This window comes from Phyllopteryx taeniolatus, chromosome 9, assembly GCF_024500385.1.
Source record: "Phyllopteryx taeniolatus isolate TA_2022b chromosome 9, UOR_Ptae_1.2, whole genome shotgun sequence".
NCBI classification, from domain to species: Eukaryota; Metazoa; Chordata; class Actinopteri; order Syngnathiformes; family Syngnathidae; genus Phyllopteryx; species Phyllopteryx taeniolatus.
This window is the reverse complement of record NC_084510.1, coordinates 1787502-1814922: the sequence shown is the minus strand read 5'-3', so window position 1 is coordinate 1814922 and position 27421 is coordinate 1787502. Positions and strand designations below refer to the sequence as shown.

The 27421-nt window shown below is 42.9% G+C and overlaps 1 protein-coding gene across 14 annotated transcripts in view; it reads left to right on the top strand.

Moving 5' to 3' along the window:
* plekha6 (pleckstrin homology domain containing, family A member 6) overlaps window positions 1–27421 on the top strand; it is a 111687-nt gene that overhangs the window by 9030 nt on the left and 75236 nt on the right. For 5 of the 14 annotated variants that reach the window (XM_061783592.1, XM_061783588.1, XM_061783583.1 and 2 more), the window contains exon 1: window positions 26780–26928. The exons of 2 other annotated variants lie outside the window; for them this stretch is intronic. In XM_061783592.1, the coding sequence (XP_061639576.1) occupies window positions 26897–26928 (32 nt within the window). In that variant the 5' untranslated portion in view covers window positions 26780–26896. Of the gene's footprint in view, window positions 1–3661; window positions 3772–26698; window positions 26929–27421 lie in introns of those variants that run through there. 7 more of the 14 variants (XM_061783582.1, XM_061783593.1, XM_061783578.1 and 4 more) reach the window with 4 other exon arrangements.

Here is a 27421-nt window from a genome sequence, read left to right as displayed (position 1 = left end):
TTTAAACCTGTGTGTCAACCAATGTGTATATTATCAGAGCAAACATTCAAGGGTATTTAGACCTTTGATCGGGGGCATTTGGGTGATTTCAGTTGTCATTATGAAAAAGGCCACACACACGTATATGTAACGCCAAATGGGGACGACAGGGAATGTAAATTTACGAGCACAACTATAGATGGTTATCTTATCTCAAATTGGCTTCTAGATTAGAATAGAATAAAGCTTTTACTGTACAGTATGTCGTTGTCACAGGAACAATGAAAATCAGTTAAGCAGCTCCCTATTTGCAGCATTTACGTAAACGAAGAAGTAGACATTTACAGGTACATCTCAAGATAGAAGATGTGAGGAACGTCCATTTATTTCAGTTTATTTCATTACATAGATTCATTGGATTTTTTATAAATACTTTTCAGAGGGCAAAACCCAACCTAATTTCAACATTTAAATTCATTTTCACTGTTTCGTGACCTTTTTTTTTTTATGGTCCTCGTTTCTAGAGATGGTGAATTTGGGGTTTTTGTTTGCTGTAAGCTAAACTCATCAAAAATATACATTTATATTTACAAATTAAATACAGTGGGCATGGAAAGTATTCAGACCCCCTTAAAGTTTTCACTCTTTGTTGTATTGCAACAATTTGCTAAAAATGATTTTAGTTCATTTTTTCCCACATTAATGTACACACAGCACCCCATATTGACAGAAAAAAACAGAATTTTTGAAATGTTTGCAGATTTATGAAAAAAGAAAAACTGAAATATCACACAGCCATAAGTATTCAGACCCTTTGCTCAGTATTTAGTAGAAGCACCCTTTTGATCTAATACAGCCATGAGTCTTTTTGGAATGATGTTTTTCACACTTGGATTTGGGGATCCTCTGCCATTCCGCCTTGCAGGTCCTCTCCAGTTCTGTCAAGTTGGATGGTGAACATTGGTGGGCAGCCATTTTCAGGTCTCTCCAGAGATGCTCAATTGGGTTTAAGTCAGGGCTCTGGCTGGGCCATTCAAAAACAGTCACAGAGTTGTTCTGAAGCTACTCGTTCAGTATTTTAGCTGTATGCTTAGGGTCACTGTTTGTTTTGAAGGTGAACCTTCGGCCTAGTCTTAGGTTCTGAGCACTCTGGAGAAGGTTTTCCTCCAGGATATCCCTGTACTTGGCCACATTCATCTTTTCTTTGATTGCAACCAGTCTCCCTGTCCCTGCAGCTGAAAACACCCCCACAGCATGATGCTGCCACCATCATGCTTCACTGTTGGGACTGTATTGGACAGGTGATGAACAGTGCCTGATTTTCTCCACACATGCCACTTAGGATTAACGGCAAAAATTTCCTACCTTGGTCTCATCAGACCATAGAATCTTATTTCTCACCATCTTGGAGTACTTCAGGCGTTTTTTAGCGAACTCCATGCGGGCTTTCATATGTCTCGCACTGAGGAGATGCTTCCGTCCGGCCACTCTGCCATAAAGCCCCAACTGGTGGAGGGGTGCAGTGATGGTTGACTTTCTAGAAGTTTCTCCCATCTCCCGACTGCATCTCTGGAGCTCAGCCACAGTGATCTTTGGGTTCTTCTTTACCTCTCTCACCAAGGCTCCTCTCCCACAATTGCTCAGTTTGGCCAGACAGCCAGCTCTAGGAAGGGTTCCAATCATCCCAAACATCCTCCGGTTAAGGATTATGGAGGCCAATGGGCTCTTCGGAACCTTAAGTGCAGCAGAATTTGTTTTTGTAACCCTGGCCAGATCTGTACCCTGCCACATTTCTGTTTCTGAGCTCTTCAGGCAATTCCTTTGACCTCACAATTCTCATTTGCTCTGACATGCACTGTGAGCTGTAAGGTCTTATATCGACAGGTGTGTGGCTTTCATAATCAAGTCCAATCAGTATAATCAAACACAGCTGTACTCCATGAAGGTGTAGAACCATCTCAAGGGTGGTCAGAAGAAATGGACAGGACCCAAGTTAAACATGTGAGTGTGACAGCAAAGGGTCTGAACACTTATGGCTGTGTGATAGTTCAGTTTTTCTTTTTTAATAAATCAGTAAAAAATTCAACAATTAAGTTTTTTTCTGTAAATATGGGGTGCTGTGTGTACATGAATGAGGAAGAAAAATACTTAAATGATTTTAACACATGGCTGCAATATAACATAGAGTGAAAATTTTACCCACTGTATTTCACTCGGCGGCACGGTGGGTGACTGGTTAGAGCGTCAGCCTCACAGTGCTGAGGACCCGGGTTCAATCCCTGGCCCCGCCTGTGTGGAGTTTGCATGTTCTCCCCGTGCCTGCGTGGGTTTTCTCCGGGCACTCCGGTTTGCTCCCACATCCCAAAAACATGCATTAATTGGAGACTCAAAATTGCCCGTAGGCATGACTGTGAGTGCGAATGGTTGTTTGTTTCTATGTGCCCTGCGATTGGCTGGCAACCAGTTCAGGGTGTACCGTGCCCGATGACAGCTGGGATAGGCTCCAGCATGCCCGCGACCCTAGTGAGGAGAAGCGGCTCAGAAAATGGATGGATGGATGGATGTATTTCACTCTGTGTAATGCATTTCTATACGAGTTTCACTTTTCAAATTGAACTTGAATTGAATTGAAATTGAATTAAGCTTTTGAACTATTCTAATTTATTGAGATGTACCTGTAAACACAGTTATCAAAAGACATTTACAGAATATATAATTGTACAATTAGTTTCCACCAATTTTCCCAGTTTGTCAGTCCCAATATTCTAGTTCCAGTTCAGCATCATTTTCATTGTTTAGAGTTGTACTTATACAGTATAGGACTTTGTGTACTTAGCAAAATGCAGCATCCTAAATTAAATTCGACTCTCTCACTGTACTAGCTTGAGCACCACAGAGGTTTCTTCTCATTTGTTATTCTTTGAATTTTTGAGAGATTTTCAGTCAAGTCCACAACTATTTGACTGTAATATCGGGGAAATGCCATCCAACAACAAACATTTGCCATGCTTGAGGATAGTGGATGATTTTACTATTTTGAAATTCCAAAGCATCTCCAGCACTTGGAACCTTATAAATTCATGCAACTGACCTCAGTATCAACATATTTTCAATGTTATTCATTCACCACTGTTTTTTATTATGAATCCCGGGGGGTGTCCGGCTTTACTGCACATTTATTCAATATGTAGCAAATGATACTAAAAGTTTGTATAAGCTTGGTGTGATTAGCATTTTCCAGCCAAAGGTTTTAAATGCTTTTGGTGATGTTACTGCAGGCTATTAATTTTTTATCTATCGGGATACTTGCCATGCACACTGAATAAAACACACAAGCAGAATGCATTTTCTTTTTTGTGTCCTAACTACACTCCCTTGAACATTAAGGGGAGAAAAGGGCAAAGTAAAATGAACAAACAAAATAAAATAACCGGGAAACAAATGACCATTGACTTCTGAAATTATTAAATGGGTGTTGAGGGTGATGAGGAGAACGGGAGGGAAGCAGGGAGAGAGATGGAGGTCGCACAGAACAGGAAGGGTGGGGGGTGATTGTTTCTGGAAAGTTGGTGGTTTCAAATTACTCTTCTTTTTCATTTCTGGGCTCACATGCATTGCATCTCTCTCACTTTCTCTTTCCCTCATATTCTCTCCTGACCACTGGGCTTTTTCTGCAAACCAGCCCATTCAGCCCCAGCATGTTGTAGGCGGTTGCTCCAGACAGGAAGACAGGAGTGTAGCAAACAACAAAGAAGAGACGTGACGTGAAGTGAAGGGGAGAAACAGAGGAAGGTAAGCACCGCAGCACATTTATATTTGAGAGTTTAAGGAAGGGAGCATACATTTTAGCCTTTTGGTTGTGTGTATTAGGGTTGGATCATGCGTGCGCATGTAAGTGCATGTGTGTGTGCTCAGGCTAGACATGGCTGCTGATGGGACTAATGGGATTACAGAGTCGTTCTAAGAAGTTTCAGAAAATCCTAGGAAATGAAAAGATCCATCCTTTACTGTGATAGCTGTGGTTCGAGAATTGAAGGTTTAAAGTTCCAGAATCATTAAGAGCGCAGTGCATCTGTTCCACACCAACTCAATGGAATAGCTAGGGAAGACTTCTCTGGACGCTGGCAAGCAGCAGGTGGACATCAAGCGTTGGTCAATTTGTCGGTTAGCCATCTTGTGAAACTGCTGAAAACCTGCATGAGTCAGTGTTTGTGATTCTAAAATATATACAGTAGGGTTGCACAATTATGATCAAAAAAATATCCATGATTATTTTGATCAATATTGAAATCACGATTATTAGTTACAAGTATTTTGCATGTTTTTCTCTATGAAAAAAACAACTTTATTTTTATTGCATTAGTTTTCAATAAAGAATATTTGTTTTCAGTGCAAAAATAATCTTTAAATAAGAATAAATGATCGATAATTTCAAAAATAGGCATCACGGTGTACGACTGGTTAGCACATCTGCCTCACAGTTCTGAGGACCCAGGTTCAAATCCGGGCTCGCCAGTTACAGGACAAGAAAATGAAAAGCTAATCTCAATGAACAGGTGTGTTTTTCGTTCTTTTTTAATCAATAGTTATATCCTTATTTTCTAGAGTTGTCAGTTCTTAGATCTTAGACTGATCTTTGCCTGTGGCTGATATGACCGGCCACACATTGTGTGCCCAGGACATTCTTATCATTTGAAAGCATGTCAATTTCAATAAGACAATGTACTGTACAATTTATGCCCAACAGGCTTTCCAACTACAAACAATGATTGTAAAGCTCAAAATAAGCTTGTCCTCAGTGCCTGAGCTCTGGATTCAGCGTGAGGATTTCCTCACACGCTCCATCAAAAATATATTATTGTATACTGTATGTATTCTCTGTTGTCACATGTATATTTGGGAGTTTAAGGAAAGGAGCATGCATTTTTTGTGTGTGTATGGGTTGTGTGTATTAGGGTTGGGTCATGTGCGTGCATGTAAGTGCATGTACAGTATGTATGCCCAGGCAAGCCATGGCTGCTGATGTGACTAATGGCATAACAGAGTAGTTCTCAGATGTTTAAAAAAAAATCATAATACATGAAAAGATATCTTGACAGATTCATCTTCATTCGTGTGGACTGTGTGGTTAGAAAATTGATGGTTTAAGGTTTCAGGATCACTATAAGCTCAGTGCATCTGTTCTACACCGACTCCAAGTAGTTACGGCAGCCCTCTCTGGTTGTAGGTAGACATAAAACATTAGTCAATATTTCTGTTAGCCATGTTATGTGGCTATTGAAAACCTGCACATAAGTCAATGTTTGTGATCATGAAATATTTAATAGCACGGTCTGGATGTGGTCGAGCATTAAGTTTCAATTCTACTATTTTCCTTCAGATTCAGGTTTGACAAACACCAATCAAGGTGCAAAAAAATATATATGAATAGGTCATATCAGTGGAGATGTTTTTTCTTTGTTTGTTTGTTTTTTACCCCAATAATTACAGTACTGCATGTCATTTCTTTATCTGGAGTTGTCAGTTCTTATACCGAGCTTTGCCTGTAGCGGTTATGACCATCCAGAGATTGCGTCGCCAGCACCCTCTTTTCACTTGCCAGCATGTAGATTTTAATAGGACAATGTACTGTAGAATGTTTACCCAACCAGCTTTCCAACTACAAACAATGATTGTGAAAATCAAAAGACATTTGTGGTGGCTGTGGACCGGAGATGATGCCGTAAGGTGGTCGGTGTCTGTCGTGGCGGCCATCCCCGTGGACACCAGTGGTAAGTGATGCTGTCAAGCTGAAAAAGGAGTCCTATTGGGATTTTTTGGCATGTGGAACTCCTGATGCAGCTGATGGATACTGGCAGGCCAAGCGGAATGCAGCTTTGGTGGTGGCTGAGGCAAAAACTTGGCTGAGGCAAAAACCTGGCATGGGAGGAGTTCGGTGAGGCCATGTAGCATGACTTCCTGACGGCTTCAAGGGAATTCTGGTCCATCATCCGGCATCTCAGCAGGGGGAAGCAGTGTAGCATCAACATTGTGTATAGTGGAGACAGGACGCTGCTGACCTCGATTCCGGACACTTTGATTTGGTGAGGAAAATACCTCCTCAATTCCACCGACACACCTTCCTCTGAGGAAGCAGAGTCTGGGGACTTGGAGGTAGGCTCTCCTTTGTGGTTGAGGTCACTGAGGTGGTTAAAAAGCTACTCGGTGGCATGGCCCCGGGGGTGGATGAGATTCGCCCAGAGTTCCTAAAGGCTATGGATGTTGTGGGGCTGTCCTGGTTGACACACCTTTGCAACATCATGGGCAGTGCCTTTGGATTGGCAGGTCGGGTTGGTGGTCCCCCTTTTTTAAGAAGGGGGACCAGAGGGTGTGTTCCAACTACAGGGGGATCACACTCCTCAGCCTCGTGGGTAGGGTCTATTCCGAGGTCCTGGAGAGGAGGGTACATCGGGAAGTCGAATATCTAATTTAGGAGGAGCAGTGTGGTTTTCATCCTGGCTGTGGGACAGTGGACCACCTCTACACCCTCAGCAGGGTCTTCAAGGGTGCATGGGATTTTGCCCAACCAATCTACATATGCTTTGTTGACGAAGGAGAAGGCGTTCGACCATGTCCCTCGGGGAATCCTGTGGAGGGTACTCAGGGAGTATGGGGTACTTGACCCCCTAATAACGGCTGTATCAGAGTTTGGTCTACATTGCCATTCGTTTGCAGTGAGCTTTGGACTCCGTCAAGGCTGTCCTTTGTCACCGATTGTGTTCATTGCCTTTATGGACAACATTTCTAGGTGCTGCTGAGGCATTGAGGGAGTCTGGTTTGGTGACATCAGTATTACATCTCTGCTTTTTGTAGATGATGTGGTTCTGATGGCTTCACCATGCTTTGATCTTCAACTCTCGCTGTAGCAATTCACAGCCAAGTGTAAAGTGGCTGGGATGAAAATGATCCTCTCCATATCTAAGGCCATAGTCCTCAGTCTCCAAAGCGTGGAGTGGTCTCTCTGGGTCGAGGAAGAGATTTTTCCCCTATGTGGAGGTGTTCGAGTATCTCCGGGTCTTGTTCATCAGTGAGGGAAAAATGGAGTGGGACAACAACAGGCAGACTGGGGCAGAGAAGCTCGGTCATCCTGGATGGGTTCATTGTCGAGCTGGTGCTGCTCCGTATCGAGAGGCGCCAGATGCGGTGGCTAACCCCAGATAAGTGGAAGAAAATGGCTGGCTAGATGGATGGATGTTGTTTGTTGTCATGTAAAACGTTGGCCGTGTAGTAGTTTACATACTGTCGATAACATTCATGCAGCTGGTGTGGGATTAACTCAAGCTCAGTAATAAAAATGAATAAAAGAATATCGAACACAAGCTTGTTTACATCTTTAAAAGATCTGTTACAGCAATGTTGTAACTTGTATTGTTAAGCCCAGATTTATTTAAGGTTTACGTGTGAAAAAACAGGCACAAACCTGATTGCTTAAATACTCAGATGATCTACTAACCGGGTCAAGGCTGTAAGCTCAGCCATCGTCACAGCCCGAGAGGGGCGGCGCCACTTGTGTGCCACAGGCTCGCAGCTGAGCTCAACTAAACTTGAAAGGAATGTCGTGATTCCATTTAATACATTCACTTAAAAGATTTAGTTGTTCATGCACGACAACACTACTTGAGCCACGTCTGTCTTGACAGACAGAGTATAACATGTACCAAATATCATGATCATATATAAAACCAACACACACACACACAAAAAACCAGAGAAGCTCCAGGCAAGAACCCAACCTACTCAACAGAGACCAAGAGGGTTGATAAATACTAGAGATGCACGATAACTGTTTTTTTTTGCCACCGATACTGATAACCAATAACTTGCTGTTTCTCCAAGCTGTTACCGATAACCGAGATATATTTTTTTATGGTTTATATAAGGAGTCTTCAACGATTCCCAGGTCAAGGATCCCAAAACTGATGGAAAGCTGGAGCAGGGACCCCCTTTTTATGTATATTGTATGTAATTGTGTTTTATATCAAACTGGAGGTATATTAGAATGCCTTTTTATTCATGTAAAATATAATTAAAATCAAAATTTTATTATACTAATATAATATCAACATTTCTTATCATATGTCATAAGTATTCAACATAAATGACTGCCTTTTTATTGTCACAATACAATGTGAGTGAGATGAGATGCGATGTATAAATTTGTTGTTTTTGTGCAATCAATACTATTGTTATGTCTTTAGGTTAAAAGACATCCATATTTAATAAGGTTAATATTTTATGTTTGCTGATAAAAACAATTTCTTTCATAGTGCATATTACATAGTGAAAACTGTTAAAATGTTTGGGGTAAAATTGTCAGAGTGAGTCATCTTCACTTTTGAGATTGTTTGGTTTGCCAGCAATGTAAGAGCATTTACCGCTCATGGACGATCTTGGACGTATAACTTTCTCGGTGTAAGTCAAGCTGGTCGTCTGAAAGTGGCTCACAACACGTTGAATTGTGCGTTCAATGTTTCAGCCTTGGGAAACTTTCATCTTTTTACTATAGCTATCTGATATTTGTATCAACACAAAAGACCTGCATAAAAGCAAGAAAGAATGCCTTGTGTACGGAGCTTTCTTTCATACATGCAAATCAGTCACCTTTCGGAGAAATTTGCCGTTTTTAACTCAAAATAGGCCATTTACGTGAATCGTATAGATACAATGAGTTTTTCTTGGGTGGGGGGCGTGGGGTCGTCATAGTCTGTTTCGTACTCCTTGAACGCTGGCAGCTCGATCCATTCGACACATCCACCATTCACACACAGATGTAATTTCTGAATATTACTCCACGGCGGACGAATATGCGAGCGCATCGGCCTGAGGTTCCGCCTGTGCGCTCGGGACCTAAGTCACAGGAGTTGACCAGACCAGAAAAAAACACTTCCGTGCTTCTGCTGTTAAGAAGTAACGGTACTTTTACTCTGTTACAACGATCTAAATTTCACTCGCTACATTTATTTATCAATTATTGCTTATTTATGAACAATTTCGTGCGAGAGACTACGACTTCGACTTCCGCATTGGGCGCTGTTTGCTCCAATCCAATTTAAGCACTAGTGATGTTTAAGTCTAGTTCACCAATCAAACGACACAAGAAAGTCCCATGACCTCACGAAATGTCTTCTCCTGGGTTTCCCGGGCATAGGTATTTATACTAGATAAACCACCCCGGCTGATCATCGTGACTACGTGGCCACCATGTTGGGATGGTCGTCGTTACCATGAAGGCAACGGCGCGCTACTCGTGTTTACATTCAGACAAACAAAAACAACAGCTTTTATGTATTGTAGTATTTGTTTGTCACTGTCTGCCTAAACATGAATATTTCAGCCCACTTATAACTTGAGAAAAAACATTGCATTAAATAGCAGATGTTGTAGTTTTGGCTGTGTATACACACACACACACACATGCACACACAGCGATATCAGAATTTGCACAATCACAATTTTATTTTGTTATTTTTATTTTATTGATGTTCATGCTGTGGTTAAAAAATCAGAAGATACTCACTATTTACTCAGTACTTGAGTAATTATTTCACGGTGTACTTTTTACTCTTACTTGAGTAATTTTTTTGCAGGACTTCTTTTTACTTTTACTTGAGTCGCATTATTGTCAAGTAACTGTAGTCTTACTTGAGTACAATATTTGGATACTGTACCCACCTCTGTAGCAGACATCCTCTATTGCTACTCTTACGTTTAAGCAACATTTTTGCTCATCAGATAAGCCAGCGTCGTAGTTGTTGCACTGGTCTTTTGTATTTTTGCGTTGAAGTGCTGCGGGTCGTGGCCCTGGTTGTAGTCCCGGAACCGCAAAACACACGTAACATCGGCGACAAGAGCTGATCCGCTAGATCTTGTATTAATTAGGAAATGTGCCTACAATTATCTAATTAGTTTACAGATGTTAATGTAAAATATATTAAGCTACGGAGCGATGTTAGGGATTATGTCACAGAATGAACTAACTTCAAATTCATTTGCAGTTATTTGTCATTTGTAGATATGGACTCACGCTGGCCCCATCGAACGCAGGAGGGCCGTTCTGTGTTTTTATGTTAATTCCATTTTATAGATTATCTAATTTATTATCCAGTGAGCAAACGTTGCAAAGGAAGATGTGTAGGAGCGGTGTTCTGCAGGGGTTAGCATATACCTTAGCTGTTAACCCACCGCGACAACCGTGCTTCTGCTCTTTGAAGAACGAGAGCGTTTCTCCGGTTTCCTCCCACATCCCAAAAACATGCATGGTAGGTTAATTGACGACTCTAAATTGCCCGTAGGTGTGAATGTGAGTGTGAATGGTTGTTTGTTTATAGTGTGCCCTGCGATTGGCTGGCAGCCAGTTCCGGGTGTACCCCGCCTCTCGCCCAGAGTCAGCTGGGATTGGCTCCAGCACGCCCGCGACCCTAGTGAGGATAGATGGAAAATGGATAGATGGAACTTTGGAACAACCAGAAGGCCCTCACCCGAAGGAAAACAAGTTTGCTAATATACTATAGCTCAGAGCCAGGCTCGTACATTCTTTAAAAGGGATCAGTAAAACCTTAAAATCAATTAACAAAATAAAACAGAATGGAAGCCAATGAAGTGATGATACAATTGGGGTGATATGATGTCGTCCGTTTGATTCAGTGAGAAGCTTAGCTGCAGCATTCTGAACAAGCTGTAGGCGAGAAAGTGATTTTTGATTGATACCGGAGAGGACTTAGTTGCAGTCGTCTAACCTGGGAAAATTTTGTGCATGGATTAATCACTGCTGTTCGTATTAGCGATTATTGATTTTATTTTGGCGATGATGCATATGTGGAAGAAGCATGACTGGACAATTGTATCGATATCGGTTGTGAAGATGCAAACCGAATCAAAAGTGACTCCTATGTTTCTGTCTGTTTGTGATATTTTCTGAAAAGAAAGAAAAAGTCTCAGCTGCTACATATTGCATTTGTGGTGAATGAGATGTAATTGAGAGAAAAAAAACATAATTCCTGTGAATGTACATTGTTTCTTTCTCTCCCTCTTGTTTAAATTCCTCTCATTCTGGCCTCACAGACATTGGCATCCACTCAACTGACTGCTGGAGCAAATTGGAGGGGGTATGCAGCGGGAAAATGTGAACTAAATTTCAAAGTGACGGAGGGCAGGGTTGTTTCATGTAGAGAGGGGCAGTGAGGGGAGGAGTGTGGGAGCCCGAGCAAGGGAACTTTGGAGGGGAAGAGAGTGAACAGATGTGGGTGTGTTTGTGTCAGTTTGGGTTTGTGCTGGCTCGCCTGGAAGAATTCCTTTTCTTTAGACACACAAGTATTTGCACATACACACACACAAATGTAAAGTGCAGAGTTGTGAATGATCGTAGAGCAGTTTTTGTGTTTCTTTGATAATACTGTACCTGGAACATTAATACAGAAGTCAGTCACAGTTCAGTGAGCTAATACAAACAAAAAACAAAAAAACACTTTAGAGATCAGATGTAAAGTCTTAATCTTTAAGCTCCTGTAACGTGGAGGTTTGTCACAACTATTTTTTAAGGCTGCACAGGTGTGAGTAAAGGTATGTAAACACTTGTCTCTCGCTCACTCCCGTCTGATTCATAGCTGCTCTATGAATACACAAGCAAACTATGCTCTGACTTCAAGAATGAATGTTTTCTGTACAATAGCTTACTTTAAAGGGGGAAGGTTGAACAAAAGCCACTCACTTTTTAAAGCATGGACCAGTCTAAAAGTTAACCCTAATGTAAATGAAATGCTATGCATTACAACATTTTAAATGGTAAATGGTAATGGTAAAAAATTACCACCTTACCATTTCATTTCAACCCTAATTGACAATTTTTTGTGTTTTGACTGCTTCCAAAATGTCTATTATTATCTTTCCGTTTAAATGTAAAGTTAATGATACTAATAATATATTTCTATAAGCTCAAAACTGAAAAAAAATTATGTTCATTACATAAATATATGTATGCAATATGGTCTAAAAATTGAATCACTGTTTGAAGTAAAGTCAAATATAATTAGTCTTATTTTGTTTTGGAGAGTAACCCAACGTATTTGTGCACAGTGTGATGGAAATTGTCAAAATAGTCATAAATGCTGATTATCCTTCTCTACGATTCGGAACTTACACTCCCTGAGTAATTATTACCACACATCACATCTCATGGTAGAACACTAACTTCCTCCAAACCAATGGTTCAGCGAGCTCTCTGCTCAGACTTGTAATACCATTTAACAAGTTCCATTTAAGGCAGAGCTCAAGATCTTGTGGGTGCATCACATCGGATGAACCCATAGTCCTGTCGTGACAGGCAGATGTGCTCGTAAGGAGGTTAATACCCTTGGACTATAGAATTAGTTGCCATCACGGCTCTTCTTGCCTCCAGGAGGAAGGTTTACTTACAGCAGAGCTCTTTACACGATTGCTAGTCACGCGTTGCTTATTGATGTGGTCGCTGCTCCTGTGCTGTGCCAGCACGGAGTAAATGAAGACCCATGGTACTGTCTGCAATCTGTCTTTCTGTCACAACATACACAGGCCAGACTCTACAGTATACACTTCCCTGAAAAAGTATAGTGTAGTATAAGAGGGGGGCCAAATTCTTCATTTGCTTGCCAGTTGAAAACATTTGGATTTGACGTTATAAAATATTATGAGAAAATAGCTCATTCAGCTTTTATTTCCAAGTTTTTACATTTGGATCTGATGTACAACTTTGTACATTTTAAGTGAACAGAAGTATTGGAACAGATACACTTCAAATAGATTCAAGTGAATAAGAATATTTAGTTAAAAATCCTTTGCTGACAACAACCACATCATTTGACACATTGCCATCACCAAACTTTTGCATTCTCCAGCCTTTTTCTGTTGTTGTTTTATTTGGTGGGTAACTCCCTTCAGTCTCCTAATTAGCAAGTAAAAAAGGGGTACTCTACAAATCCTAAAGGGCCTCAAATATATTTTTCAACAAAAATATGAGCTGAAATAAAATGAAAATTAAATACGAACTGAAAAACAAATAATTTCCATTTCGGCATAGATCAAAATAAATTGTTGAATAAAACAAAATTAAAACAAATATATCAACGAGGTATAAAGCAATTTTGTTTTTAGATATAAACACAAAGAACCACCTTTTTTTCCCCACTTTTTCGTCCTGTTCGGCTGTGAGGTCAGCAGAATGGCGAATCTGTATCCCTTTTAAGCCGGAAGAGTTTTGCCACAGTGGAGTTTTTAAGATGCCACTATGGTTCTTTGTATTCTGATGGATATTTTATTGAAAATTTCAGGCGGAGAGCACAATGTTTTAAAGGGGAGTTACAGGAAAAAAAAGGAGAGAGTAAAAAGATAAATAATATAGGAAGAGAAGACAACAAAATACAGGACACTAGCTGTAATAAATATGGGGAAAGTAAATCATGATATGCCGAGGACAATGACACATTAGATTCGAGTGTTATATGGGCTAGTAGTAGTATGGGGTAGTAGTAGTACTACACCCTGTAAAGCACAGGTGCGAAATTTCATGTGCCCCGCGAAAGCAAATCATCTGTGTCAACTTCCATGATTCTTGCTGAAATTCTCATAAAATATAACAATAAATAGTATCGTTCAGACATTGCAAGCATTTTCTGTTTACAGTAACTTGAACAATAGTTGAAGAAACTATAATCCTTGACTTCTGATTTCAAAATTAGGTATCCATCAATTTGTTGTGTGTATAATAATAATAATAATAATAATAATAATAATAATATTATGAGGTGACTAAACATTTATATGGTTTCACAGTCAACAGCCCTGTGAGGGAAACCGTGACTACAATGTGGCCCGTGACAAAAATGAGTTTGACACACCTGCTGTAAAGGAAGGACAATACAATATAGGACAGGACTGAGCAGGACAAAGACAGGAGGGGAAGCATGCAGGACAGAGGTAGTGGACCCGACTGTACAACTGAAGTATGGTCAGCGTGGATATGTTCCGGTAAATTCTAAACATCAATAGAAACAGAATGGAAGTGATGGGATACCCAGGAAGTTTGCATTGTCCCAGGTGTGTGTGTCTGGGCGGCACAGCGGCCGACTGGTTAGCACATCTGCCTCACAGTTCTGAGGACCCGGGTTCAAATCCGGCCACGCCTGTGTGGAGTTTGCATGTTCTCCCTGTGCCTAAGTGGGTTTTCTCCGGATACTACGTGTTCCTCCCACATCCCAAAAACATTCATGGTAGGTTAATTGAAGACTCTAAATTGCCCGAATGTCTGGATGTGAGTGCGAATGGTTATTTGTTTATACCCTATGTGCCCTGTGACTGGCTGGTGACCAGTTCAGGGTATACCCCGCCTCTCACCCAAAGATTGCTGGGATAGGTTCAAGCACGCCTGCGACCCTAGTGAGGATAAGCGATACTCAAAATGGATGGATAGATGGGTGTGTGTCTGCAGACACACGCAAGAGAATTGACACTGTCTCACATGCACAATCAGAAGTGTCCTGTAATTGCACTGCGGGCTGAGGACCCACCCCACAAACCCGAGAAGCGGACTCAGGCCCAGGGGGCAACCTGAGAGTGGCCCGCTGGATGGGACACACTGAGGAACCTTGGTGGAAAGGAGGGCGCCCAAAAGGGGAACAATTAAGGGGGGCACCCCGGAGAGCACCCCGGAGAGCAGACACGGGGCATGATAGGGGAGCCCCCACCCCAAGCAGCCATCCAGCCAGAGGGGCCACGAGAACACCATAGTGAGCCTAGTGGGCCTAGTGGAAACCCACATTCTCCCCTGTTACTGTGACTGCCAGGTCCCCAACTGGCAGTGCTCAAGTGCCCCCTGAGTGGTGTAGTGCATTAAAATCTGGAGTGGTCCATCAGGATTGACCCAAATCCCACCGCCCCCCAGAGATGTATGTATTGCATTAAAAAAAGAAAAGGTAATGAGTGTCTGTAATGCATTAAAAGACTTGGGGGGCGGGCAGGGCAGAGGAGCAAAACGTCTAGACCGGGAACCAGCACTGACGTACTAAATCCCGGTCTGACACCTGTAACCTTCACGATGCCACACCATACCCCCAAAAAACCTTAGTATGTGTGTGCGCTCGGATATGATTAGTGAAAAAATATTTTCTGTCTAGTGCTAAGTGAGCGATTTAAGAGGTATGGCTCCTGCAGGCCTGGCATTTCAGGCAACCACAACCACAGGGAGAGAGGACCGCCACACCCATCCCCACAGTGCCACCCCCTGGAACGCCCCCCCCCCCCCCCCCCCCCCCCGCCCCACCCCAACACAGCCAGCTCCCAATACCCGCACCAGAGTGCGGGAGGTGGACCTTCCCCCAGACCAGGTAGCAACAAAACCCCACAGCCAGCAGAGAAGAGGGAGAGGCTACCGCAGGTGACCGCAGCCGACACCAGCCGAACGCAGCTGAACGCAACGACCAGAGGCCTCACCCCTGTATTATTAACTTTGCAACCTAGCAGAGACTCTTCTGTCACATAACACACCTGACACCTTCCTCCACCCGTTCCAACATGCTTGGACTCGTTTCTTCACTTCATTACAACACTCACCATTGCTCTGGACTGTTGACCCCAAGTATTTAATGACCTCCACCCTCGCTATCTCTTCTTCCGGGAGCCTCATTCTTCCCCCTCCAGAAGGGGCTCAGGGCCGAACCCTGATGCATTCCCACCTCCACCTTAAACCCCTCTGTCACACCTATAGCACGCCTCACCACTGTTCTGTTGCCCTCGTACATGTCCTGTACTATTCTAACATATGTCTGTGCCACTCCAGACTTCCGCATGCAGAACCACAGTTCCTCTCTGGGTATTCTGTCACAGCCTTTCTCTATATCTACAAAGACACAATGCAGCTCCTTCTGACCTTCTCTGTACTTCTCCATCAAGACCCTCAAGGCAAATAATGCATCTGTGGTACTCTTTCTAGGCATGAAACCATACTGTTGCTTGCAATTACTCACTTCTGTCCAAAGTCTAGCCTCCACTACTCTTTCCCATAACTTCATTGTGTGGCTCATCAACTTTATTCCTCAATAGTTTCCGCTGCTCTGCACATCACCTTTGTTCTTAAAAATGGGCACCAGTACACTTTTCCTCCATTCCTCAGGCATCTTCTCACCCGCTAGAATTCTGTTGAACAAGTTGGTTAAAAACTCACAGCCACCTCTCCAAGATCTTTCCATACCTCCACAGTTATGTCATCAGCACCAACTGCCTTTCCATTTTTCATCGTCTTGATTGCCTTTCTAACTTCCCCCTTACTAATCATTGCTACTTCCTGGTCCACCACACTTGCCTCTTCTACTCTTCTTTCTCTCTCATTTTCCTCATTCATCAACTCCTCAAAGAATTCTTTCCATCTATCCAGCAGTCTACTGGCACCAGTCAACACATTTCCATCTCTATCCTTAATCACCCTAATCTGCTGCACATTATTTACATCTCTATCCCTCTGTCTAGCCAACCTGTATAGATCTTTTTCTCCTTCTTTAGTGTCCAACCTGGCATACATCATCATACGCCTCGTTTGGCCTTTGCCACCTTCCCCCTACATCGCGTCTCCATTTATTCCTTTCTCCTCTCCTCAGTCCCTTCAGTGTCCCACTTCTTTTTAGCTATCCTCTTTCGTTGTATGATTTCCTGTACTTAGAGCTTCCACCGCCAAGTCTCCTTCTCCCCTTTCCTACCAGAAGATACACCAAGTATTCTCCTGCCTGTTTCTCTGATCACCTTGGCTGTAGTGGTCTAGTCTTCTGGAAGCTCCTCCTGTCCATCCATCCATTTTCTGAGCCGCTTCTCCTCACTAGGGTCGCAGGCGTGCTGGAGCCTATCCCAGCTGTCATCGGGCAGGAGGCGGGGTACACCCCGAACTGGTTGCCAGCCAATCGCAGGGCACATACAAACAAACAACCATTCGCACTCACAGTCACACCTATGGGAAATTTAGAGTCTCCAATCAATGCATGTTTTTGGGATGTGGGAGGTAACCGTAGTGCCCGGAGAAAACCCACGCAGGTACGGAGAGAACATGCAAACTCCACACAGGCGGGGCCGGGAAATGAACCCAGGTCCTCAGAACTGTGAGGCTGACGCTCTAACCAGTCGAACACCGTGCCGCCCACCTCCTGTCCCCCATGAGCCATTCTCACCTCTTCCTGAAAAGCCCTACAACACTCTTCCTTTCTCATCTTCCATCACATGGTTCAATGCTCTGCCTTTGTCTTCTTAATCTTCGAGAATTCTAGACACCTACCACTACCTTACAGTCAGTAACCTCCTTCAGATTACATCGTTCTCACAAAATGTAATCCACCTCCACGCTTCTACCTCCACTCTTGTAGGTCACCCTATGTTCCTGCCTCTTCTGGAAGAAGGTGTTCACTTGAGCCATTTCCATCCTTTTTGCAAAGTCTCCCACCATCTGTCCCTCAAGTTTCCTTACCTGGATGCCGAACATACCCATTACTTCTTCATCACCCCTTTTTCCTACACCAACATCTCCATTAAAATCTGCACCAATCACGACTCTCTCTCTGTCTGGAATGCTCAGAACTACTTCGTCCAGCTCCTTCCAGAATTTCTCTTTCACCTCTTGGTCACATCCTACCTGTGGCGCATAGCCACTAATCACATTATACATAACACCCTCAATTTCAAGTTTCAGCCTCATCACTCGATCTGATACTCTTTTCACCTCCAAGACATTCTTAGCTAATTCTTCCTTTAAAATAACCTCTACTCAATTTATCTTCCCAGTTACACTATGGTAAAATAATTTTGACCCCTGCCCCTAAATGTCTAGCCTTACTGGCTTTCCATCTGCTCTCCTGGACACCCAATATATCAACCTTTCTCCTAATCATCATGTAAACAAACTCCCGAACTTTTCCTGTCATAGTCCCAAAATTTAGTTCTAGGCTCTGTGCTTTCCTTTTATCTTTTTGCCGAAGAACCCGCTTTCCGCCTCTTCTTCGTCTTCGACCCACAGGAGCTGAAATTTGACCGTTGCCTTGTAGGTTAACGGGCCGGTGGTGGACCTTGTTAACCCGGGCCACGGCCGATGTGGTATGAAATTCTTTGGATGAACGCTCATATTTGTTTGGCAAAGTTTTAAGCCGGGTGCCCATCCTGACGCAACCCTCTGTATTTATCTGGGCTAGGGACCGGCCTACAGTTTGCACTGGCTGGTGCACCCCATAGGGCTGCATTCTTTTTTGAAGAGTGGATACACTAATTCTACTTTTCTTATTCTTTGAGTAAAAAACAAATTATGGCAGAAGCTACAGTTTCCAACCATTTTAATTTGGTTTTAAATTGAATAATCGAGAATAAATAGTTTATTTAAGGTAAGGTTTTCATTTTTATTGTAGCTATGTTTCCCAGGAGTGATATCGGTAAATTATTCCAGCATTTTAAATCAGATGAGATTTTCTTCCAGAAGTAGTGTTTAATTTAGACTGGTTAGCTCTGTGAGTTTTGGCAAAATAATAATACCCAAATACTTAATGTTTTCTACGGTAATGGGGTAATCTGGGATTTGATCTGCAGGATTCCACGTTTGCTGTTATTGGGAGTCTTGTCAATTCTGATAATTGTAAAAATGTCTTAATGAGAAAGAACACAAAGAACCACAATAAAGAAGGAAATATGCAGTATAATTGCGCTTAACACTTTGAGTTTGAGAAATTGTAACCAAATACAGATTGGTTAAGTGAACCCAAACATTGGATAAATAATAATAATCAAATGAGTATACCTACAAGTGATATCAAGACCGCTGTTAAGTTGACATTAGTTACACAGTTAACATATTACTTCCAGTATTATGCTCTTATTATGAGCAGGACAGTACACTAGTTGTAAGAAACATGATGGAAGTAAATCATTATATGCGCCCTAGCACAATGACACATTAGATTTGAGTGTTGTATTGTGCAGGAGCGCTACACCCTGTGAAATAAGGACAGGACAATATAGGACACGCCTGGACAGGATAAGGACAGGAGGAGAACCATGCAGGAGAGAAGTAGTGGACCTGGCTGTACAACTGAAGTGTGGTGGGAGTGGTTGAGTAAATTCTAAACATCTTTAGAAACAGAGTGCAAGTGAGAGGATAGCCAGGAAGTTCGCATAGTTATTTATCGCAATGAGTGACACCAAACCAAGCAAATAAGTCCCAGAGAGAGGTGTGTGTCTGCATGCCCATGGAGGCATGCAGCCCACTTTCACAGGTTGGTGGATGCCACATGATGTGAATCAGGTTGAACTTGTTCTGTAGCTAATCAAATTGCACAGTGCAGGACATTTTTGATCTGGGTCAGAGGCAAAAACGCATTGGACGAGAGTCTTTTGGGCAATGTGCATGCGGCCACAATGTACTTTAGCCTCGGTCCAGATTTCCAGCCACTGAATCGCTTCAGATCATATTGTTCTAAATGAACCAATATCGTCCTTAAATCGAATTGGTAACCACGAATTGTGATACGAATCCAATCATTGCTAAAGCAAATCATTAGACCCCATGTTATTGATAGTTCTTTTGAAGTCAATATCTTTCCAGTTATCAATTCATTCGTGATGTTCGGAAAACGCTCACTCTTTAACAGTTTATCAGTTTGTTTTTGAAAGGGGACAATGCAATTTCATAAAACACATGAAGTACACATGGTTAAAAAAGCCAGAATTAGCCAGAAGGCTAGTTTTCATCTGTAGTCCCCTGGCCATGATGTAAAAAAGCAGTAAAATACATCTACAAGACAATATAATACAGGATACATAATCAAACTATACTATTAAGAGAGAATCAGCATATCATGTGAAAAATGTAGTCTATTCATGAGGAAATTAATAGAAAGAAGCATTGTGTACTTGTAAAGTTAATTCCCATCCCTGATTTAAGCACACCAAACATTTCTGAATATGTCTCAAACTAATGCCCCCAGCAGAGAGAAGCTTTTTAATATTGAAAAAGAGGCTTCTAGAAAGCTATCAAATGTATTTAAACTAGACACTGTCAATTTATTTTATTTCTTTTATTTTTACCAATCTTATGCAGTATGCCCATGTTGGGAATGTATACAGCTACATGAAGTGTCAGCTCCCCAGCCACACCAATCATCTCCTGACCGGTGTTTATGATTTCAATAATCTTGAGCAGGGGTTCCTAACCACGGTGAGTGGGCGGAGACTGAACAATAAAATACAAATAATTGTATTAACTTGATGTGTTGTGAGTCGGTGATTACAGTGTTTTAGTTGTGATATTTTTAGGCGGAGAGTCTCGGTGCCAGCAGACTTTATTTCGGCGTTTGCTTACAATGCTCACCTGCAACTACAAGCATTTAAAACAATATTTTCAAAAATAAAGGAAGTTTGTAAAACACATCGATTCTCATGCCACTTTACATATTATATCATTGCACCCCGTTTGTAACGTCGTAATGTCGTATCGTATGTCATTACCGCCACACCCCGAGGACCATCTGATCATCCATAATGGGTCCACGACCCAGTTTTGGGTCCTGACCCAGTTGAGAGTTATCGCACCAAAAACCACCAAAGATCAATAATAGCACCAGCAAAAAAAAACACTGACAGTGACAATATGCCCCATTTTACATTGACACAATGCAGATACTCCGTTTCAGATGCACAGTGCTGCTTGTCCCACAAATTAAATGTAAAGGCTTTCCAATGGAATAAGATTTAATGGGAAGCAGCATAATTACATTCAAGAAGCAATAATAATAATAAAAATAACTAACACAAATTCGGAACTTTCATAGTATGAAGTTACCATAACATGTTGTGAGACCAGCAGACAGCAGTTGGAAATGTTATTATTGTTGCAACAGACTCTCAATTAATAATACAATTTTGAGGGGTAAAAATACAATATAGAGTTAGGTAAAGAAACAATAACTAAGAGTTAGGCTGGCAGCAAAGGAAAAGATGAGATGTAAAGCATCACACTGTAGCATGTCCTATCTGTGCTTGTGATTACTGACACATACTGCCCTCATAATCCTGTGACACCAACTGCTACAATTATTATCTATGCCACTGAAAAGTGTGTGCCTCTGTTGCTTTGCTGAGGAAAGAATTGCTTCAGAAACAATTAGTAAATATTGACAGCTCCCAAATTATTGGTAATAAAAACAATTTGAAATCCAAGTTGTGGGAATATATTAGTCTGCAAGGAAACAGGGACTGTTCCAGGAGATTTGCCAGTTCTCTCCTTGAGGAATGAAAGCGATAAAGGAGGACATTCAAATTGGTACCGCTATCAGAACAGAGGCAACAGTCACGATCTCTAAATTTTCCCAACCACCTGATCCAAGTTGAGCCTCTGCACCATGTGATGTCTCTGAAAGTCTCCTATCAATAGACTGATATGGCTGGGGGCAAGCGGCCAGCTCAGACTTGCTGTATTTATGCAAGCAGACCCTTGAGTCTCTGCTATAACAAGGCTAAGTCATATGAGTTCATGATCTTCATAGAGAAAAAATAAACAAAGTTATTTTCCAAAAAAAGTTCTTCAGCTTAATTAGTTGTTGAAAGTGCATGCCAGGACACATGCAGGATGTTGAACTGCAGTATAGTGTAAATAATCTCTCTTCCCTGGGAAACGATGCAAACATAATTGCCTATTAGAAAAGTGCTTACAGTATATAAATATGATGATGTTGTTTTTATTGTTGTTTATTATTTATTTGAGTTCAAAGCCAAAATGCAGTCCAACCGAATTTGGATTTGAAGAGAAGGAAGATATACTGTATATTGTAACGAAACAATGGGGGGTTGGGACGTGACTTGTGATGATGCAGCATCATTTCGTGCGAGCTCTACCGTATGTTTAGGTGAAATAATGGATGGTATGTAAGGTATAGCTAAAAAGAACACTTGTACATGAGAGGCTTCCACAAACCACTTATTTACCATTTCTCTATACTCTGTTTTAGAATTGTGTTTAATACAGTTTGTAAAATATTTGTAGAATACGTATTAATAGACTATCGTGTGTCCACAACATGCACACATTTTCCATGACAATTTTCTTCCATTAGCGTCGCATCTGAGAAATCCTGGTACGATACAGTAACCCCATTACTCATACTTCCTTTAAAAAAGAAATTGTCATAACAGCAGATGCTCAAATGCTCCAGTTCGCACGTAAGTCCTTTTTAATATGACTGGATTTGAGTGCTTTTCATCTATGTATGTTCTCCCATCCAGACCTCTGATGACACCCACTGTGCGTAAGCTTGGAATTAACGCGAAACACCAACGAGACATTATTTATGAGGTTATGAGTCTTATTTTTTGCAGTGTGGGTGTTTATTTTTCAAAAAATAAAACAAACAAACAAACAAATCCTTGGCAGATTCTGACAATCTCAGATTCAGGATGAGGAGTGTTGTTTTCGTCCTATCCGTGGAACAATTGACCAGCTCTACACCCTCGGCAGGGTCCTCAAGGGTGCATCGGAGTTCGCCTAACCAGTCTACATGTGTTTTGTGGATTTGGAGAAGGCGTTCGACCGTGTCCCTCGGGGAGTTCTGTAGGGGGTGCTTTGGGAGTATGGAGTGCCGAACCCCCTGATACGGGCTGTTCGGTCCCTGTACGACCAGTGTCAGAGTTTGTTCCGCATTGCCGGCAGTAAGTCGGTTTCCCGTGAGGGTTGGACTCCACCAAGGCTGCCCTTTGTCACCGATTCTGTTCATAACTTTTACGGACAGAATTTCGCAGTGCAGCCGAGGAGTAGAGGTGATCCGGTTTGGTGGCCTCAGTATTGCATCTCTGCTTTTTGCTTCATCAACTCTCACTGGAGCGGTTCGCAGCCGAGTGTGAAGCGGCTAGCATGAGAATCAGCACCTCAAGATCTGAGACCATGGTCCTCAATCGGAAAAGGGTGGAGTGCCCTCTCTGGGTCGGGGATGAGATCCTGCCCCAAGTGGAGGAATTCAAATATCTTGGGGTCTTGTTCACAAGTGAGGGAAGAATGAAACGAGAGATCGACAGGCGGATCGGTGCAGTGTCTGCAGTGATGCAGACTTTGTATCCGTCCGTTGTGGTGAAGAAGGAGCTAAGCCGAAAGACGAAGTGCTCGATTTACCGGTCGATCTATGTTCCTACCATCACCTATGGTCACGCGCTGTGAACAAGATCCCGGATGTAAGCGGCCGAAATGAGTTTCCTCCGCAGGGTGTCCGGGCTCTCCCTTAGAGATAGGGTGAGAAGTTCGGTCATCCGGGAAGGGCTCAGAGTAGAGACACTGCTCCTCTGCATTGAGAGGAGCCAGATGAGGTGGCTCGGGCATCTGATGAGGATGCGTCCCGGACCTCTCCCTGGTGAGGTGTTCCGTACACGTCCCACTGGGAGGAGACCCTGGTGCCGACCCAGGACACGCTGGAGAGACTATGTCTCTCGGCTGGGCTGGGAACGTCTCGAAATCCCCTCGGAAGAGCTGGAGGAAGTGGCTGGGGATAGGTTAGTCTGTGCTCCGACCTCAGCTAAGCGGAGGAAAATGGATGGATGGATGGAATAATAATAATAATATCCATCCATCCATCCATCCATTTTCTACCGCTTATCCGAGGTCGGGTCACAGGGGGCAGTAGCTTTAGCAGGGACACCCAGACTTCCCTTTCCCCATCCACTTCATCCAGCTCTTCCGGGGGGATCCCGAGGCGTTCCCAGGCCAGCCGAAGCATGTAGTCTCTCCAGCGTGTCCTGGGTCGTCCCTCAGTGGGACGTGCCCGGAACACCTCACCAGGGAGGCATCCGGGAGGCATCCGAATCATATGTCCCAGCCACCTCGTCTGGCTCCTCTCGATTTGAAGGAGCAGCGGCTCTACTCTGAGATCCTCCCGGATGACCGAGCTTCTCACCCTATCTCTAAGGGAGAGCCCGGACACCCTGCGGTGGAAACTCATTTCCACAGCTCATGACCATAGGTGACGGTAGGAACGTAGATCGATCGGTAAGGAGCTAATAATAATAATAATTATTATTTTTATTTATTTATTTGGAATGGTGGGCGACTGGTGAGAGCCTCTGCCACACATTTCTGAGGACCGGGGTTCAATCCCTGGCCCTGCCTGTGTGGAGTTTGCATGTTCTCCCCGTGCCTGCGTGGGTTTTCTCTGGGCCCTCCGGTTTCCACCCACATCCCAAAAACATGCATGGTAGGTTAATTGAAGACTCTAAATTGCCCGTAGGTGTGAATGTGAGAGTGAATGGTTGTTTGTTTATATATGGCCTGCGATTGGCTGGCAACCAGTGCAGGGTGTACCCCGCCTCCTGCCCGATGATAGCTGGGATAGGCTACTTCACTCCCGCGACCCTAGTGAGGATAAGCGACTCAGAAAATGGATGGATGGAGGGATTTTTATTTTTTTTTTGTCTTGTTTGGCTGTTAGGTCAAGCAGAATAGAGGATCAGTTTTATGCCGGAACAGTTTTATTGTGTCACAGTAGAGTTTTTAAGCTACCGCTGTGGTTTCTTAGTATTATAATGGATATTTGTGGAGAATCAGAGTTGATCAGTCGAACAGAACAAGGTTTCCTGAGGGGAGTGAGAAAAGAAGACAAGAAAAGACAAATCACTAACTATAAACAAGATGAAAAAAGGAAATCCTTGTAAATCTAGAACAATGACACATTAGATATGAGTGTTGTATGGGGCAGTAGTGCTACACTCAATGACAGGACAAGATAGGACAGGACAAGGACAGGAGAGGAAGCATGCAGTACAAAGGTCGTGAACCCAGCTGTACAACTGAAATGTGGTAAGAGTGGCTATGTAAATTATAAACGCCTATAGGACCAAAGTGTGAGTGAGGGGATACACAAGCAATTTGCATATTCATAAGTTATTTGTCGCAATAAGTGAGAAGCCCCACACCCAGCGAAAAAGTCCCAGGGGTGTGTGCCTGTGGACACATGCAAGTGAATTGACACCGTTTCGCATGCACAATGACTGCCAGAAGTATCCTGTAATTGCTGTGCCTGCACCGCGGAGGGTGAGGACCCCACCCAATCATTCGAGAGACGAGATCGGGCCCAGGAGTCAACCCAAGAGCCACCCGGCGGACGGGACACGTCCCACACCGAGGGACCCAGGGTGGTCCGCCGGCCCCACCGAGGCACCACGACACCCAGCCACCCGGAGGAGGGCACAGGGACCCAATGCCCACCGCCCCGTGCACCCCACCACCACCCACTTTGTGAACAACTGCATGAGGTCATAGTTCAACAGTTTAAAGACGTTTCTCAACGTACAATTGCAAGGATTTTAAGGATTTCATCATCTATGGTCCATAATATCATCAAAACAGTCAGAGAATCTGGAGAAATCTACACCTAAGCTGCAAGGTCGAAAACCAACATTGAATGCCAGTGACCTTCGATCGATGCGTTAAAAAACTGGCATCATTATGTAAAGGATATTGCCACGTGGGCTCAGGAACAGTTCAGAAAACCATTGTCAGTTAAAACTATTCGTCCTTACATCTACAAATGCAAGTTAAAACTAACACACAAAGTGGAAGCCATACATCAACAACACCCAGAAACACCGCTGGCTTCTTTGGGCTGAGCTTATCTGAAGCAAAGTGAAAAAGTGTGCTGTGGTCTGATACGTCCACATTTCAAATTGTTTTGGGAAATCATGGACGTCATGTCGTCCGGACCAAACAGGAAAATGAGCATCTTGATTTTTATCAGCACAAAGTTCAAAAGTATCTGTGATGGTATGGGGGTGTGTTCGTCCCCATGGCATGGGTGACTTGCACATCTTTGAAGACATCATTCGTGCTTAAAATATGCTGCCATCCAAGCAACGTCTTTTTCAGGGATGTCCCTGCTTAATTTAGCAAGAAAATGTCAAGCTACATTCTGCATGTGTTACAACAGTCTTGCTTCATAATACCAGAGTGTGAATACTAGACTGGCCTGCCACCAGTCCAGACCTGTCTCCCATTGAAAATGTGTAGCACATTATGAAGCGCAAAATATGACAGAGACCTTGGATTGTTGAGCAACTGAAGTTGTACATCAAGCAAGAATGAGAAGTACTGAAATTCTCCCTACAAAGCTTCAACAATTAGTGTTCTCAGTTCCCAGACACTTACTGAGTGTTGTTAAAAGAAAGTTGATAAACATGACCCTGTTCTAGATTTTTTGGAATGTGTTTCAGACACCAAATTCAAAATAAGTGAATATTTGTAAAAAAAAAACAATAAGATTCATCACTTTGAACAATAAATATATTGTCTTTGTAGTGCATTCAATTGAATATAAGTTGAAAAGGATTTGCAAATTATTATATTCTGTTTTTATTTACGTTTTACAAGACGTCCCAACTACACTGGAATTGTTGTGTGCGTGTGTGCGTGTGTGTGTGTGTAGGTGTGCGTGTTTGTGTGCATATACAGTGTAGACATATTAACACAGACAGACAGCCATCAATGAAAGCAAAACACATTAAGAGAGAGAGGCCGTAATACAACATGTATCAGCTATGGGAGGAATGAATAAGCTGAGTGTTGCCTTTCTTTGCCAGAAGGCAGGGAGTATGTATGTGTGTGTTTGTGTGACAGTAACACACACAGAGGAGGGGGCTAAAGAGAGAGAAAGGAGACGGTGAGACAGGTGAGGAAACAAGCAGCAAGAGGGAGAGGCATGCGGTCTGAAGGAGAAAGTGGGTGGCAGCAATGTGACTCCCCCCCCTTCTCCATCTTTTCAGCAGCTCTCCCCCTTTCTGCTCCTATCTCCATTTGTCATCCTTCTGTCCATCTGTTTGTGTTGTCTCTCATACTGTCCGTACATGAGTCATCCAGGGGAGGATGCTGAAGTTCCGCGTGGACAGGAGAGTCAGGTAGGTGGAAGCAGAATGGAGGAGGTAACACTGGGTGCTGAGGTTGGGACAAAATGTATAGGGGAAAGGGGATGAGGGGAGGTTGATAGAGGAGTGGATGGCCAGATGCTTGTAGGTCAGAGATGACTGCAATGCAGTACCAATCAGAAACATCGCAGAACGATAAGCTGTTGCGGGTGGTGTGCTTTGTGTTGCGCGATAGAAGTGTTGTGTAGCGTATAGAAAGCATCTTGGTAAATGAATTTGTGGCGGTTTGCTGACCTACTGTAGCTCAGTCTCCTCCTTTAAGGTGGGTTGCTATGACACTGGCTTTGTCAAGGGTCCTGTAAGAAAGATTACTGTACAGTCTTATTTTTCAATCTATTTGGTGAGGGATTTATGAGTTTTACTTGTTGGTGTGTTATCTGAGAGTTGTGGTTAGTGAAAGTTTTGAAACTCGGGAGATGTCAGTTCAAATCCAGGCTTTGGTTAAGACTTCTCTCCTTTTCTTTTA